General features: G+C 35.1%; 2 protein-coding genes across 2 annotated transcripts; one reads left to right on the forward strand and one right to left on the reverse strand.

Annotated features, from left to right (window-relative positions):
• Nucleotides 1-164: 164 nt before the first annotated feature.
• On the reverse strand, nucleotides 165-5,803 carry LOC129877541 (DNA repair protein recA homolog 2, mitochondrial). Its single transcript, XM_055953059.1, has 8 exons — nucleotides 5,580-5,803; nucleotides 5,366-5,414; nucleotides 4,005-4,210; nucleotides 3,137-3,224; nucleotides 2,563-2,735; nucleotides 2,253-2,399; nucleotides 2,033-2,170; nucleotides 165-1,165 (listed from the first exon to the last, which is right to left on the reverse strand). Exons 1-8 carry the CDS (start codon nucleotides 5,658-5,660, stop codon nucleotides 860-862), a joined length of 1,188 nt encoding a protein of 395 aa, XP_055809034.1. The 5' UTR covers nucleotides 5,661-5,803; the 3' UTR covers nucleotides 165-859.
• A 737-nt stretch (nucleotides 5,804-6,540) lies between these two features.
• On the forward strand, nucleotides 6,541-12,388 carry LOC129877230 (protein FATTY ACID EXPORT 1, chloroplastic-like). The gene is made up of 6 exons (XM_055952718.1): nucleotides 6,541-6,867; nucleotides 8,331-8,568; nucleotides 9,959-10,126; nucleotides 11,724-11,770; nucleotides 11,861-11,901; nucleotides 12,000-12,388. The coding sequence occupies exons 1-6, from the start codon at nucleotides 6,763-6,765 to the stop codon at nucleotides 12,091-12,093; spliced, it is 693 nt and encodes a 230-aa protein (XP_055808693.1). The 5' UTR covers nucleotides 6,541-6,762; the 3' UTR covers nucleotides 12,094-12,388.
• The last annotated feature ends 61 nt before the right edge of the window (nucleotides 12,389-12,449 follow it).

Raw genomic sequence — 12,449 nt, forward strand, 5'->3', positions numbered from 1 at the left:
TGTAAAATCCTTTGAAGAATAAACTTGGACCAAAATTTAAGTCTTATCTTTCTGATTAAACCGTTGATGTTGAAACTAAGGAAAATGGATTGGACCAACCAAATGTAGAAGAAATAGAGCAAATTTACTCCAACATCCACTAATTAAGTTAACACACGGAACACTAAAGAAACAAAATCCATTGAGAGCTCCTCATTTCTACAGGCTTAAAAAGTCTATAGTACATCCAAATGTAACAGAATAAAACATGTGAGGCACAATGTTTTCACCTCAGATTGACAGATATCACATGCTACAAATTTGTAAACCTGTGGAACATAACGCCATCAGCAAGATAATGACATTTGACAAGAAATATCAACTGTAATGCTCGAGTTACCAGATAAGAGAACGAGATAGTCGGAAATGTCTGATCCATGACAATAAAATCTACACCAGTCGAAGTAGCCCTCCTGTATGTTTTGAACTAATGATAACACTCAGTCCAGTAACAACTCTGCTGATCTCAAGTCTCAAAACCAAATAAAATTTAGTTAACCAGGAGTCAGAAAGAAGATTTCACAAATTCTAGGACAGCATTTGCTCGAACCATTATTTGCAATGGCCAAAGACGAAGATTTGTATGTCCACCATCAAAGAGAAGTCGTGTCTTACGTATAAGCATGTCTTGCGGACCAGTAGCAGATGAAAGTCTATAAGCAGGTTATTTGAGTAGCATGGTTTGAGGTTGCAGATGCCTGATAGAGGAAATAAACTCCCATTTGCTTCTGTCCACGGAAACAACTTTCCTTCAAAGGGCTTTAGCAGGAGGAGGAGGCAACACAAATCTTGGAGTTGATTTAGACCAGAAAATAACTATCTAATCAGATTTCTTTTGTCCGTTATTGTTCACAAATAGCTGATCTCTTAAAGTTTCAACTATCTTAGCTAAAATGTCACTATTCGAAGCTAGATAATCTTCAGCGTCCTGCCTACTATTTAAAACCTGTCCATCTATGAAGTAGCTCCCTCCTTCTTTCAGAATGACTTCACGTTCACAAGCCAATTCCAAAACCTCAGATTTAATGCAAAAGCCTCCGCCATACTGTATGCTCAGTTCAGCTTCTGTAGCTGCAGGAGCTAGCTTATTTTTAACCACCTTTACACAGATCCCAAGACCAGTAATCTGGAGAACATTTCAAGCAAACACTAGTTTATTCAAAGATAATTAATAAGGCTAGTGAAAAAACAACATGAAACTCATCTCAGACTAGCCAGTGAAAAAACAACATGAAACTCATCACAGACTAGTCCATCTGACAATAAAGAGAATAAGCAAAACAAATAAAAGCAGGTAAAGAGCTCTCTTTTTAATTTTTGATGCTGGGTGAATATTAGGACAAACGATACAGACATGACACCAGATGATTCATACTATAGAACAACACAAGGGGCTCAAGCTCTTTAAATTTTGCTAGATGGGAGTAGTACAGTAATAGCAGGTCTGCACAATTTAAGCAAAACCGTAAACCAATGTAACTGGACACAGACTGAGAAGTCTTCCAATCGGAAATCAGTACACTCTGTAAATGAGTTAAACTGCAGACCAATAGCTCATAGTCGTGTAGATTAATTAGTTCCTATTCGATGAACATCTCAAATATCCAAAATGAAGTAGCTTCGTATCTTCTCTTCAACAAATAGTACACGTACTTGTCTGGGTCCAATGCGCAACTTAAATGACTTTAAGCTTTTTGCCATGATGATTTCAGTTGTTTATTTGGCCAATTATGTTTGTGACAAATTTAAAAAATCAGTTGGGAAATATCATATTCTCTTTCTCACGCTCCAAAGAAAGAGAATGACAGATTCAGAATAATTCATACAATCTTCTGAAAGAATCGTGACATCAAGAATCTAGGTTGTAACATCTAAGAAACAAAATAAACAAATTTTAGTATTTGGAAGCCCATATAGGATAATTATCATAATAGGTTAATAAAATATATTTCTGAAGTTACGAGTCAATGAGTCAGAAACATGCAATATCTACCTTATCCCTGGTCGTAAGCAATTGTTTTCTAATAGTTCTAAGCCGTATGGCAGCATAAAAAGGCAAAGCATTTCCACCACAAGTTACTTCATCCATACACGTGGAGCCTCGAACTAATCCTTTGCTAGATCTTCTTACCTAAATAGAGGTCAGATCAGTATGCCAGCTGTTACAGAAAGCAGATTACAACGTATAATGTGTTCTAGTAACCAGATCAGACCTGATTAATGAAAATAATTAGTGTGCTAGAGTTGCCTAACGAATAATGAATTTTACGTAGTGCTTGTGTCATAATCTTTGATTGCAAGCCTTTAGGAGAGTCACATAACGTAGCATCAAGCTCAAGTTGGGGAACAAGAGCTGCCACCTGTTAAAAGAAAAAAATAATTAAAACCTTCAGAAGCAAAGATGATGCATCATTTATAAAAGGGATAGATGATCATCCTTGAATTACAAATGGAATTGTTGAGATATACTAAGATAATTGGAGCAAAAGGAATCAGCCTTGAATTATAAAGGGAAGCACTTACACTATCAACCACGATTACATCCATGGATCCACTTTTTGTAAGGGTATTGACAATACTCAGCAAATTCTCAGCAGAATCTGGCTGTGAAATAAGGAGATTTTCTACATTAACCCCTATTGCTTCGGCAAGAGAGGGGTTCATTCCATTTTCGACATCCAGATATGCACAATAACCTATCAGTACAAAAGAAATAGGATGAGAGGAAACACATTTGAAAATTATAGAGGAAGGAAATACTGAAATGGCTATAAAGATTTCATGCTGTCTATTCTGGATATCATTATCTCATGATAAACATTGAAATGTTTCCTTCCAAAAGGTAAATTATCTTTACCTTCGAGAGTTAGAATCACTTTCTTGTTTACTTTTAAATTTATTTCTTTACAGTAGTCTAACTAAAAGAATAATGGACTGTACAATGCCCATGAGTATATCTGAAGATAAGCATGTTTAGTATCACGACTGTCTAAAGTCTTTTCTTCCTAATCATCCTATGGTGCATCTTGTTTTAAGGCTTTAGTGTAAATAATCTAGAAAAGCATCACGTTAATAGTAAAAGCTCAGTATATTTCACCTCCAAGCTTTTGAGCCTCTCTAATTACATGAAGGGCAAGTGTTGTCTTCCCAGATGCTTCTTGTCCATAAATTTCAACCATTCTTCCCTTTAGAAGGAAATTCAAATGAACTGCAACTGTTAATACCAGCAATATCCTTAAGACGAGAATAGTATCAGTAATTTGATTCAGAGAAGCACTGGGAACTAAAATCATTTTACAAATTAATACAAATTCAATACACATAAAGAAGTACTCTGATTCAGAGCAAGCACTAAAATCATAACTTTTATAACTAAACATCTCATGAAACTACCATGGCACCTGAAGACTCTCACCCTTCCCCAATGGAGGAGGAACAATGGTTACAAATGGCACTTTCATAAAGCATAGCATCAGTTCCTATTGTTCAATGACATATATCCATTTAGTGAAGCCTCACAGAAGAAAAGAAGGAAAATGATAGGCACATAATTATACTCAGAAATTATGCCATTTTAAACCTTTAAAAGATCACATTTAATTGGATGCAAACCTTAAACAAGTCGGTTGAGAACAGCAGCTGATTTACAAATCAAATACAGGTATAAGTTAAGACAGGTATAGACTATACTTTCCTAATCCTCCTCCCCTTTCCCCCTCAAAGAAAAAATGAACCCAACTTCTAATGAAGGAAAATTGAAACCCTATCAACAAACTTATTTCAAGAGATCATAAATCCATGGCCCTTTGCACATACAGAAGATCAGCCATTACTTGTTTGGGATTACAAAATTTAGACAACAGCACGTCAGAACCAGATGAAGACCACATTTTTACAACTGGCATCAATGACAAATCTACGTTTGGAATAAACACATTTAACATAATCACTTTATATAAAATCACCTTGGGTAGTCCTCCAAGACCAAGTGCTAGATCAAGCCTCAATGAGCCCGTAGGTATTACATGAATACGTCTGGCACCAAAGAAGCGCTGCAAGGACAACCTTGATTCTTTGCAAAAATCGCCTTCAAGCTGCGAGAGGGCCGAATGCAGTGCAGTGGCTTTCTCTGATGTTTTATTGTCATCTTGGATTTCATCAAATTCACCTTCTGAAGATTTCAATAGATAACAAGGTTGGAATTATCTAGCTAAAGACAATGAATGCTCCAGAAATATGATAGAGGATGGAACCACAAGAAGACTTCAAGCAGTTTAACACCAATAGGTTGCTCCAACCCAAGAACTGTATGTTGGAGACAAGCTACTGGATTTCAGACAACAGAACATTATTATACAAATATTCACTAATCGAGAAAGTAATCTCATCCTATCTCCCTATTTGTCCAATTTTCTGCCAATTGTTCTTTGCTTTGCAAGTATATTGATATCTTTACCTCAATAAATATGATGTTCGATACTACGTTGAATTTTGAAACATACAGAATATACCAAATAATTAGTAAATGTAAGATATATTTCACCAAGAAAAGTTGTGGATACGTGAGGAAGTTACGTCACTGACAATGATTTGATATGCTAAAAAAGCTATCAACTGCACAACATCTTCATTACTCTTGGAAAAACTGAATAACTCCTTCTCCCTAAGTCTAATATATTAAGGGTTGATGTCTATGATTGACCTCTTTTAATCTTTGACTAATCAGCAAACACGATACTAGGAAGAATTAAATCCGAGATGCAGGTAGAATGGAGCTGGTCTTCTATGTATAACTCTCTAACCCACATTATTCACTCTCGTTTTCCCCTTTCATAGGCAGATTATTCGGATAAATCAAATAATAGAAGAAAGCAAAGCCATAAGTTTGGATTATTTTTGTTATTTTAGCTTAAAAACAAGTGCTTTAAAGCGCCTTTTTTTTTTATCTTACCCAAACACCACAAAAGTACTTTAAAACTATTTTGGTTTAAAAGCACCTGAAATAAGCTCCAAACAAGTTCTAAGCATACAATAACCAAGAAGGGGACTCAAAGAGAAAACCTTCTATAAAATTCTAGCCTGGAAATATGGTACAACAAAAGTCAGCCATAATAGAGTTTGGAAAACTAGATAAAGATGGTTAATATAACACAGAAGCACCAAACACTTAACAACTTGCAAACAAGGACTAATACCATCCCTTATATCCACCCCCACAAAAAAAAAAGATTTGAACTTTTTTATATGACAAACGAAAAATAAAAAAAGATTTGAACTTTACAATCATAAGAATAAAACTAAAAAAGAAAAGCTAGTTTTAAACCACCTGCTGAAGATGCATAAGCACTAAGCATCCTTCTCCAAGCCATTCCATTCTGATAACAATTAACCCCCAAAACAAAAACATTAGCAGAAAACTTTTGACAAAAACAGAACAACTATAATTATGACTGAATTCTTAGTTAAAACTAACAAACCCCATAACTCCAAAAAGAATTCTTTTTTCTTGTGTATATGTAGAGACAGAGAGTAAAAATTACCTGGGGTTTGTGGGAAGAGAAGGGGAAAACAGAAAAGCAACGAGAGGAGGAGGAAATGAAACGAAGAAATTGAAGCACCATGGTTTGTTCAGTAGGGCATTTGTGTTACTTTGGAGCTTTTAGTAGCTGTATTATAGTCCCGCCATTAATCTACAAGCAGAGCTTTTCTTTTTCAATTTTCAAGAAAGATAAGGGGGTAAAATTAAAAAGAAAAAATATTGCTACTATTGTTTTTCTTTTTTCACTTTTAAGGAGCATTTTACAAGATTTATGTCAATTTTTGTTAATATTAGATTATCCCTTAGTAATTATCTCTAAAGCTGATGATAAAAAAAAATTTAAAAATCCTCTTGATAACTTTTTGTGGTTTAATAACTAAAAGGGGTTGCATTCTTCAAAATTGTTGGGCTGTTAATCAAGGTATACATGTGTTTGTAAGCTTAAAATTTTTCTAGCTTACTATCTAATATAGGATCAATTTGCAAATTTATGTGTGTGTATTCATGGTTTAACTTAAATACCACAATATATATAATTATGATACATGTTTAAGTTAAAAAAAAATTAACCTACTTAAACTCATCTTAATATTGTATGCGTACAACAAAAACATTCACTTAGCTTGGTGTTTATATTAAAAATCATATTTTATCGTTATCAAATGATAAAGTTTTATCTATTTTTTTAATTTTTTAATTTTATTTTAAATCAAAAATATATTGAAAATAACCTTTTTATCTCAACTATGAAATAAATATAAAATCTACTTATATTTTATCCATTCTATTCGAATGAGAAGCACCGAGTATGTTGTTGTATCAAATGATGGATTAATGTGAAAATAAATATTTAATAAGTATTATGCTTAAGTGATGAAAATTTAATGAAAATGTGTCAGGAATTCTTGTCTTCTTTTCCCCTGCCCTTATTTTCTTTACCCACTAATTATTCAAATGTAATTAGGGAAAAACCAGATCTGAAGGAACTGTTTGATTTTTAATAAGAATTTATCTACTGCTTCATGGTCAAAAACAAAAGCCTAATCAGTCAAATCAAAGTTTATTAATTATAGGCACCTAACATCATTGACTTTCTCAAACTCAAACCACAGAGTTTTCTTGATTGTTGTAGGCTGAGAAATTTTTGGAAGCAAATCAAGAATCAAAATCCACAATAAGCAACCATGTCTTTGGCAATCTCTCAGCTTTCTTGCTTTTCTTCAATCAATCGCAGATTAGTACAGTTTCACAGTAGACCATTGCACCCATGTTCTACTTTTCCCCTAAAGGTACAATCTTTTTCCCTTTTTTCAAATCAAGAATTGATTTTTATGAGACCCCAGAATTTTATTTATCTATTATCTGTTACCAAGACATGTTTTTTCCTCATAATATCATTTGGGGAATTGGGAAACTAGTGTTTTCTGTTGAATGTTGGGGATGCATCCATTACTTTTGAGCTTGAACCATATTATAGATGAAATTTTATTTGAAGACCCATAGTTTCAAAAGTGGTGATGTACCTCACAGAACTAGTTGATCCTCCTTCTCCCTTGCTAATTACCAATAACTTAGTTTCCACTAGTAAATTAGAATATCCTCACAAAAAGCCTAGTTTTTTAAGTCGCTTATTTTTTCAGGTTGTATATGTCCGTGTCCGTCGGTTGTCTATATGAAAGATCTTCATTCCTTTAACCGGAAGTAGCACTAGTCAAAGGGGGAGACTTTGCTCAAAGGGGTATGGGTTTCCATTCGAACTAGTGCCTTACGGAAGAAGGCAAATGAAATTATGTGGTATGTTATTGTACATAAGAGAAAGCTTGTATCTTAAATCTGCCTCTACCTGTTTGGGGGCTAATGCTGGGAAAATGAAAGAATCTTTAGATATTTTGTGTCGCTCTGTTTGTTGAGTGATCTTGTACGTTTTTACTCTACTGATATATGGTGTAACGTTTATCGTGGTGTAAAATGTGATCAGTTAGAGCTTCAATCATCTTTTTTTTGTCAATAAGATTTCATCTTAAGAGACTTATCTTCTTAAGTAGTGTCTCTTGATAAACTGACAGGGCATATTCAGCAATCATATGTTTGGACACAAAAAATTGAGTCCTAGTAAATTGGAATGGTCTTACAAGATTTGTATAGTCGACCCCAACTAGTTTGTGATTGAGGCATAGTTGATTGATTGGTTGATATGTTTTGACCAATAAAATTACTTACTTTTAATGTGATTATAATTTATTCGGCCGAAGTTTGGTGCATTCTTCCCCTTCTGAATATAATTTTGCTCATAAAATAGATGAAAGATGGAGCTTGAAACTACTTCTATATTTATCTTTATAAAACAAACCTTTGACATCTAATCTTAGGCGAGAGTGGACCTCTGGGAGCCAAGATTTTCAAATCTGCAATACTCTCAAAGCTTCAATGATGCTTCCATACAAAGTTATGCTTAATTGCTATCTTATTGTTCTTCTGATTTTAGGAGTTGCACCTTCTCTAAGTTAGTGTTTTACTTTCCCTCTCGCTCTTTTTCTTTCTATTTTCCTTGAAGCGAACTCAGAGTTAAATTTTTTGCTGATAGTAGGTATTTGACTTCAAAACATAACTGTCTTTTTCCCTTTCTGATATATTTGCTCCTTTAGTTTGACTTTTTTGTATGGTGCCTGACATTTCGGTCTCTAAGGGAGCGAGTCGCCATATGGAATCTGTATTCCTTCACTTAGACAACTTAGTTTATCATCGATTTCAGGTTACTGCTATGAGTAACGATGGGCATGGCACAGATGAATCCAGTTTAAAGAGCAGGACCACTTTAAGTTATGCAACAGATTCATCAAAGCCACTTAATGGGACTTCATCAAACTCATATTCTACACCAGAAGACTATGTTACTGGTAAAGAAATAAACGAGCCAGTGCAAGAGAACTCCAGCAGCCAGCCAAAAAAGGCAGCAAAAATTCATGATTTTTGCTTAGGAATTCCCTTTGGTGAGTATCATCTTATACTCTGAGGAGGCAGAGGAACATATAATACTTCTCTATTTAAGGGGTTCCATATTTCATACTTCTCTTCATAATGCAAATAGTGGTACAAACACGTGGCAATTTTTTATCTTTGCCACATGACCAAATCATCTCCCCTTTTTTGTTAAATTGGTCCCCTGTCCGCTGGTGAACTCAGCCAGTGTAGAGGTTCTAAAAGCTCTTCAAATTTAGCCCATCACATATCAGTTTTTCTTTTAAAAAACTTTCCCCCGTAATCTCGCTGATTACTGAAGAAAAAGATGAAGGTGACACAATATGCTCACCGCCATTCTTAAAATGAAAGATTAGTGCATTTCCTTCAAGTATTTCTAAACATGTTCAAGTCAAGAATGCCACTTATGACTTTGACAATGAGTGATGACTCAATCCTTGGTCCTTTTCTTAAATCCAAGAGTCAGTTGAAAGTAAAACTTTTGAAGATTGATTTACTAACAGGAAAATGCAGAAAAGTTGACTATAGACTAGTATCAAGAGTTTCCATGTAAAGGTCTTTTCTTTATTGGAAATTTAAGCCTCTTCGTTCACTTCTCATCTGTCAATTCTGTTATGAACATCAGGATATATGTTTAATATATTTCTTTTAACCTGCAAAATCTCCAATTCTATGAGGAACTAACCATGCTTAGTGGAGTCTCCTGTGTGTCATTGCATCCAGAACTAAGCTCATTATTCAGCCCCGTGTCCAGCAAAACTGATGTTTAAATATTCCTTCCAATTCTTCTTATAATAGTGCCATTTTTTTAGATGGAGAGGAATATTTTACTCATTTTATCTTTAAGAGCCTTATGTAAAAGACAAATAGATGCATTTTTGCCATTTGTAACCTGTTTTCATGAGTCCTGCGCATAATTAGACCAACACTAGGTTGGGAAAGTCCTGAAATTCACAACCCACAAAACGTTCCATGCACTTTTCATGTTACACCCAAATTCTTGGATTTCTGGAAAATGTATCCCACACGTGAATGGGCAACACTTATCTGGCTATGTCCATACTAGGTGCACATGTAGTAAACTTGGTACATATGATTTTTAAGCATTTCCTTGAGTGGATGCTCTAAAATATAGGCACATCAATGTACAAGTGTTTCAATTTTCTATTGTTCTGTCACTAGACTACAGTAAACTATTGTATTGTACATGGCGTCTATAAAAGCACTAGACATAAGACACAATGATTTGACATTTTCACAATCTCTTCTGTTACTTCTTAGAGATATGGTTCAAGCCGAATATCCTTCGGGTCTGACTTAATCTTTATCTACAGTAAGAAAGGTGTTTTAGTCTCTTGCACTACTCAATTGATTGTAACAACTCATTGATTCTCTTCACAGGTGGTCTTGTTTTCACGGGAGGACTTATTGGTTTTATTTTCTCAAGGAATCCTTCCACATTAAGCAGTGGTGTTCTTTTCGGAGGTGCATTATTGGCCCTCAGCACTATTAGCATGAAGGTGTGGCGAGAAGGGAAAACTAGCTTTCCGTTCATATTGGGTCAAGCAGGTATTTGCCGGTTTTTCTGCCTCATCTCTATGTGGCTGTTGGACAGTCTATATGTTATTGGTTGTGAACAGGGAACACTTCCTTTGGGCATAAATCGTAAATCTCTTCTGTTCTGATTGTAGGTTAAAATTGTATGTTATCATAGATATGTTTATTACTCCATAATACAATAACAACAGCATCCATAATATGATGGACCTATGAACCGATGTCACATTGATATCAGTTGCCAAGAATAATTTTTATTTTTAGCGCAATTCAAATCTTAACAACTTCCATCCACAGCTCCCTCCTGAATCCTGATATGAGTAGATTGTGGTCCATAAGGACATTTTTCATGCTACAATGAAAAGGGAAAAGAAGGAATGGAGTAAAGAAAATTTGCCAAACAATCCCGAGAGCTGTCTCCCCTTTCTCGAGCCTCATTTTGAAGCAAATGGATACTCATTCATTTATCTTTTGGGGTTGGAAAGAGGGCTGAAAGGGAGAGGGAAGCTGACCCTCGGTGACTGCTTAGATCTTGATGAAAGAGCTTAAAACAGAAAAATTAACTAAGTGTTACGGTGAACCTTTTAACCTAACAAATGTTTAAATATTCATTTTCATGTTCCAACCTGGCTTGATTGAAACAAATAGTTGTTCGATCTTACTCAAACTTTGACTGCACAGTTTAGTGCCATTTTGCAGTGCTGCTGAAATTTCGCCCTATCATGTGGGAATGTCTAATTGGGTGACACTACACTTCATAATTTTTTAGATTTTATCTTTTTCTAAAGCTTGTCTTTTTTTTGAGAAATATATCACCTGAACAATATAAAACAAGTGAAGTCTTGCAGTTGGTATTGCTGTTTGATCAATGTTGTACTGTTATAGTCGAAATAGTGGTAGTGTATGGTATTACTGACGGACAATGGTGCGCCTTTGAATTATTATTGGGCCGTGGATGTCCATATTGCTGTGACCGACCTTGAGGTTGTTGCTGTTCACATTAATACATCAACATAATATCATTTTCAATATCTACTACTACTGTGGAATCACAAGCAAAGCTAATTTTCTAACTTTATTAAGTATGCAGTTTCTCATATTTTCTGAAGAGCTTAATATAACACGTTAATTCAAGGCACTGCATTCAAAGTTCTCGTTATTGTACATGATTCTCTGTTAGCTACCATTCTTCTTTGTTAATTGGTAAAGCTGTTGCCATGTGACCAGGAGGTCACGGGTTCAAGCCTTGGAAACAGCCTCTGGCAGAAATGCAAGGTAAGGCTGCGTACAATAGACCCTTGTGGTCAGGTCCTTCCCCGGACCCCACGCATAGCGGGAGCTTTAGTGCACCGGGCTGCCCTTTATGACTGCTAGGAAAATATTTCTCCGCAATGGAAAGTTTTGACTGGATTTATCGATTTAACCTTTCAAAATATGATGCTACCGATTGAAAGAAATACAGGGTTTAGATTCACTTTTACGTATTGTGTCTATACAATTGAAGATTTTAATGAACTCGATCTTTTCTGGTTCCTTACATGCTAAAACGAATAGTAGAATATATCGTTCTATAACTAATTCTTTGTTTTCCCCTTTTCTTGTCCTGCAGTACTTGCTGCTGCCCTTCTGTGGAAAAATATGCAGACCTTCTCACTGGTAGTTCTTCATATTGCCAAAGTCTTCTGTTGGATTATTCCCAGGCTTGCATTATTAAAAAAGTCTTTTTGTTTTGTTTTGTTTGTGCAGACGGGAAAATTGTTTCCTACTGGCTTCTTTGCTGCCCTCAGGTATTGCAACGTCTTCTTTTCTTGCTTCTCTTCTCGAGTATCCATTACATAGGTGTACACGTGCAATATTATCTTCACTTTGTTGTTAAATTTTGCAGTGCTGCAATGTTCTGCTTCTACTCTTATGTGATACTGTCTGGGGGTAATCCACCACCCAAGAAGTTGAAGACATCTACATCAGGAGCATATTAGTGAAAATCTCAAAAGTCCTCGACAAGTTTTACAGTGAGCAAATCCATTAATCTGCTCGAGTTACATGTTGGCAATGAGGAGGAATGAGCAAAGTTTCGATAACATTGGTCTTGGAATGTACAATGATTTTGCTAAAATATCATAGGAGTTTGTTCATTAGCTACTTGCTGGTGGCACAATGAATGTTATAATAGCTTGGATTATACAAATTGTTATGTATGGATCATTTTAAGTACTTAAGCATAGAATACAGTGCTTTTTTTTCTTCATAATTTCTCTTCCTATTGTTGTTTTATAGAGTAGTCTCTTTCAATTCAAAGTTTTTCTTTCTTTTTTCTTGTTTGGGAAATTTCGAG

This window comes from Solanum dulcamara, chromosome 12, assembly GCF_947179165.1.
Source record: "Solanum dulcamara chromosome 12, daSolDulc1.2, whole genome shotgun sequence".
In the NCBI taxonomy this organism is placed as follows: Eukaryota; Viridiplantae; Streptophyta; class Magnoliopsida; order Solanales; family Solanaceae; genus Solanum; species Solanum dulcamara.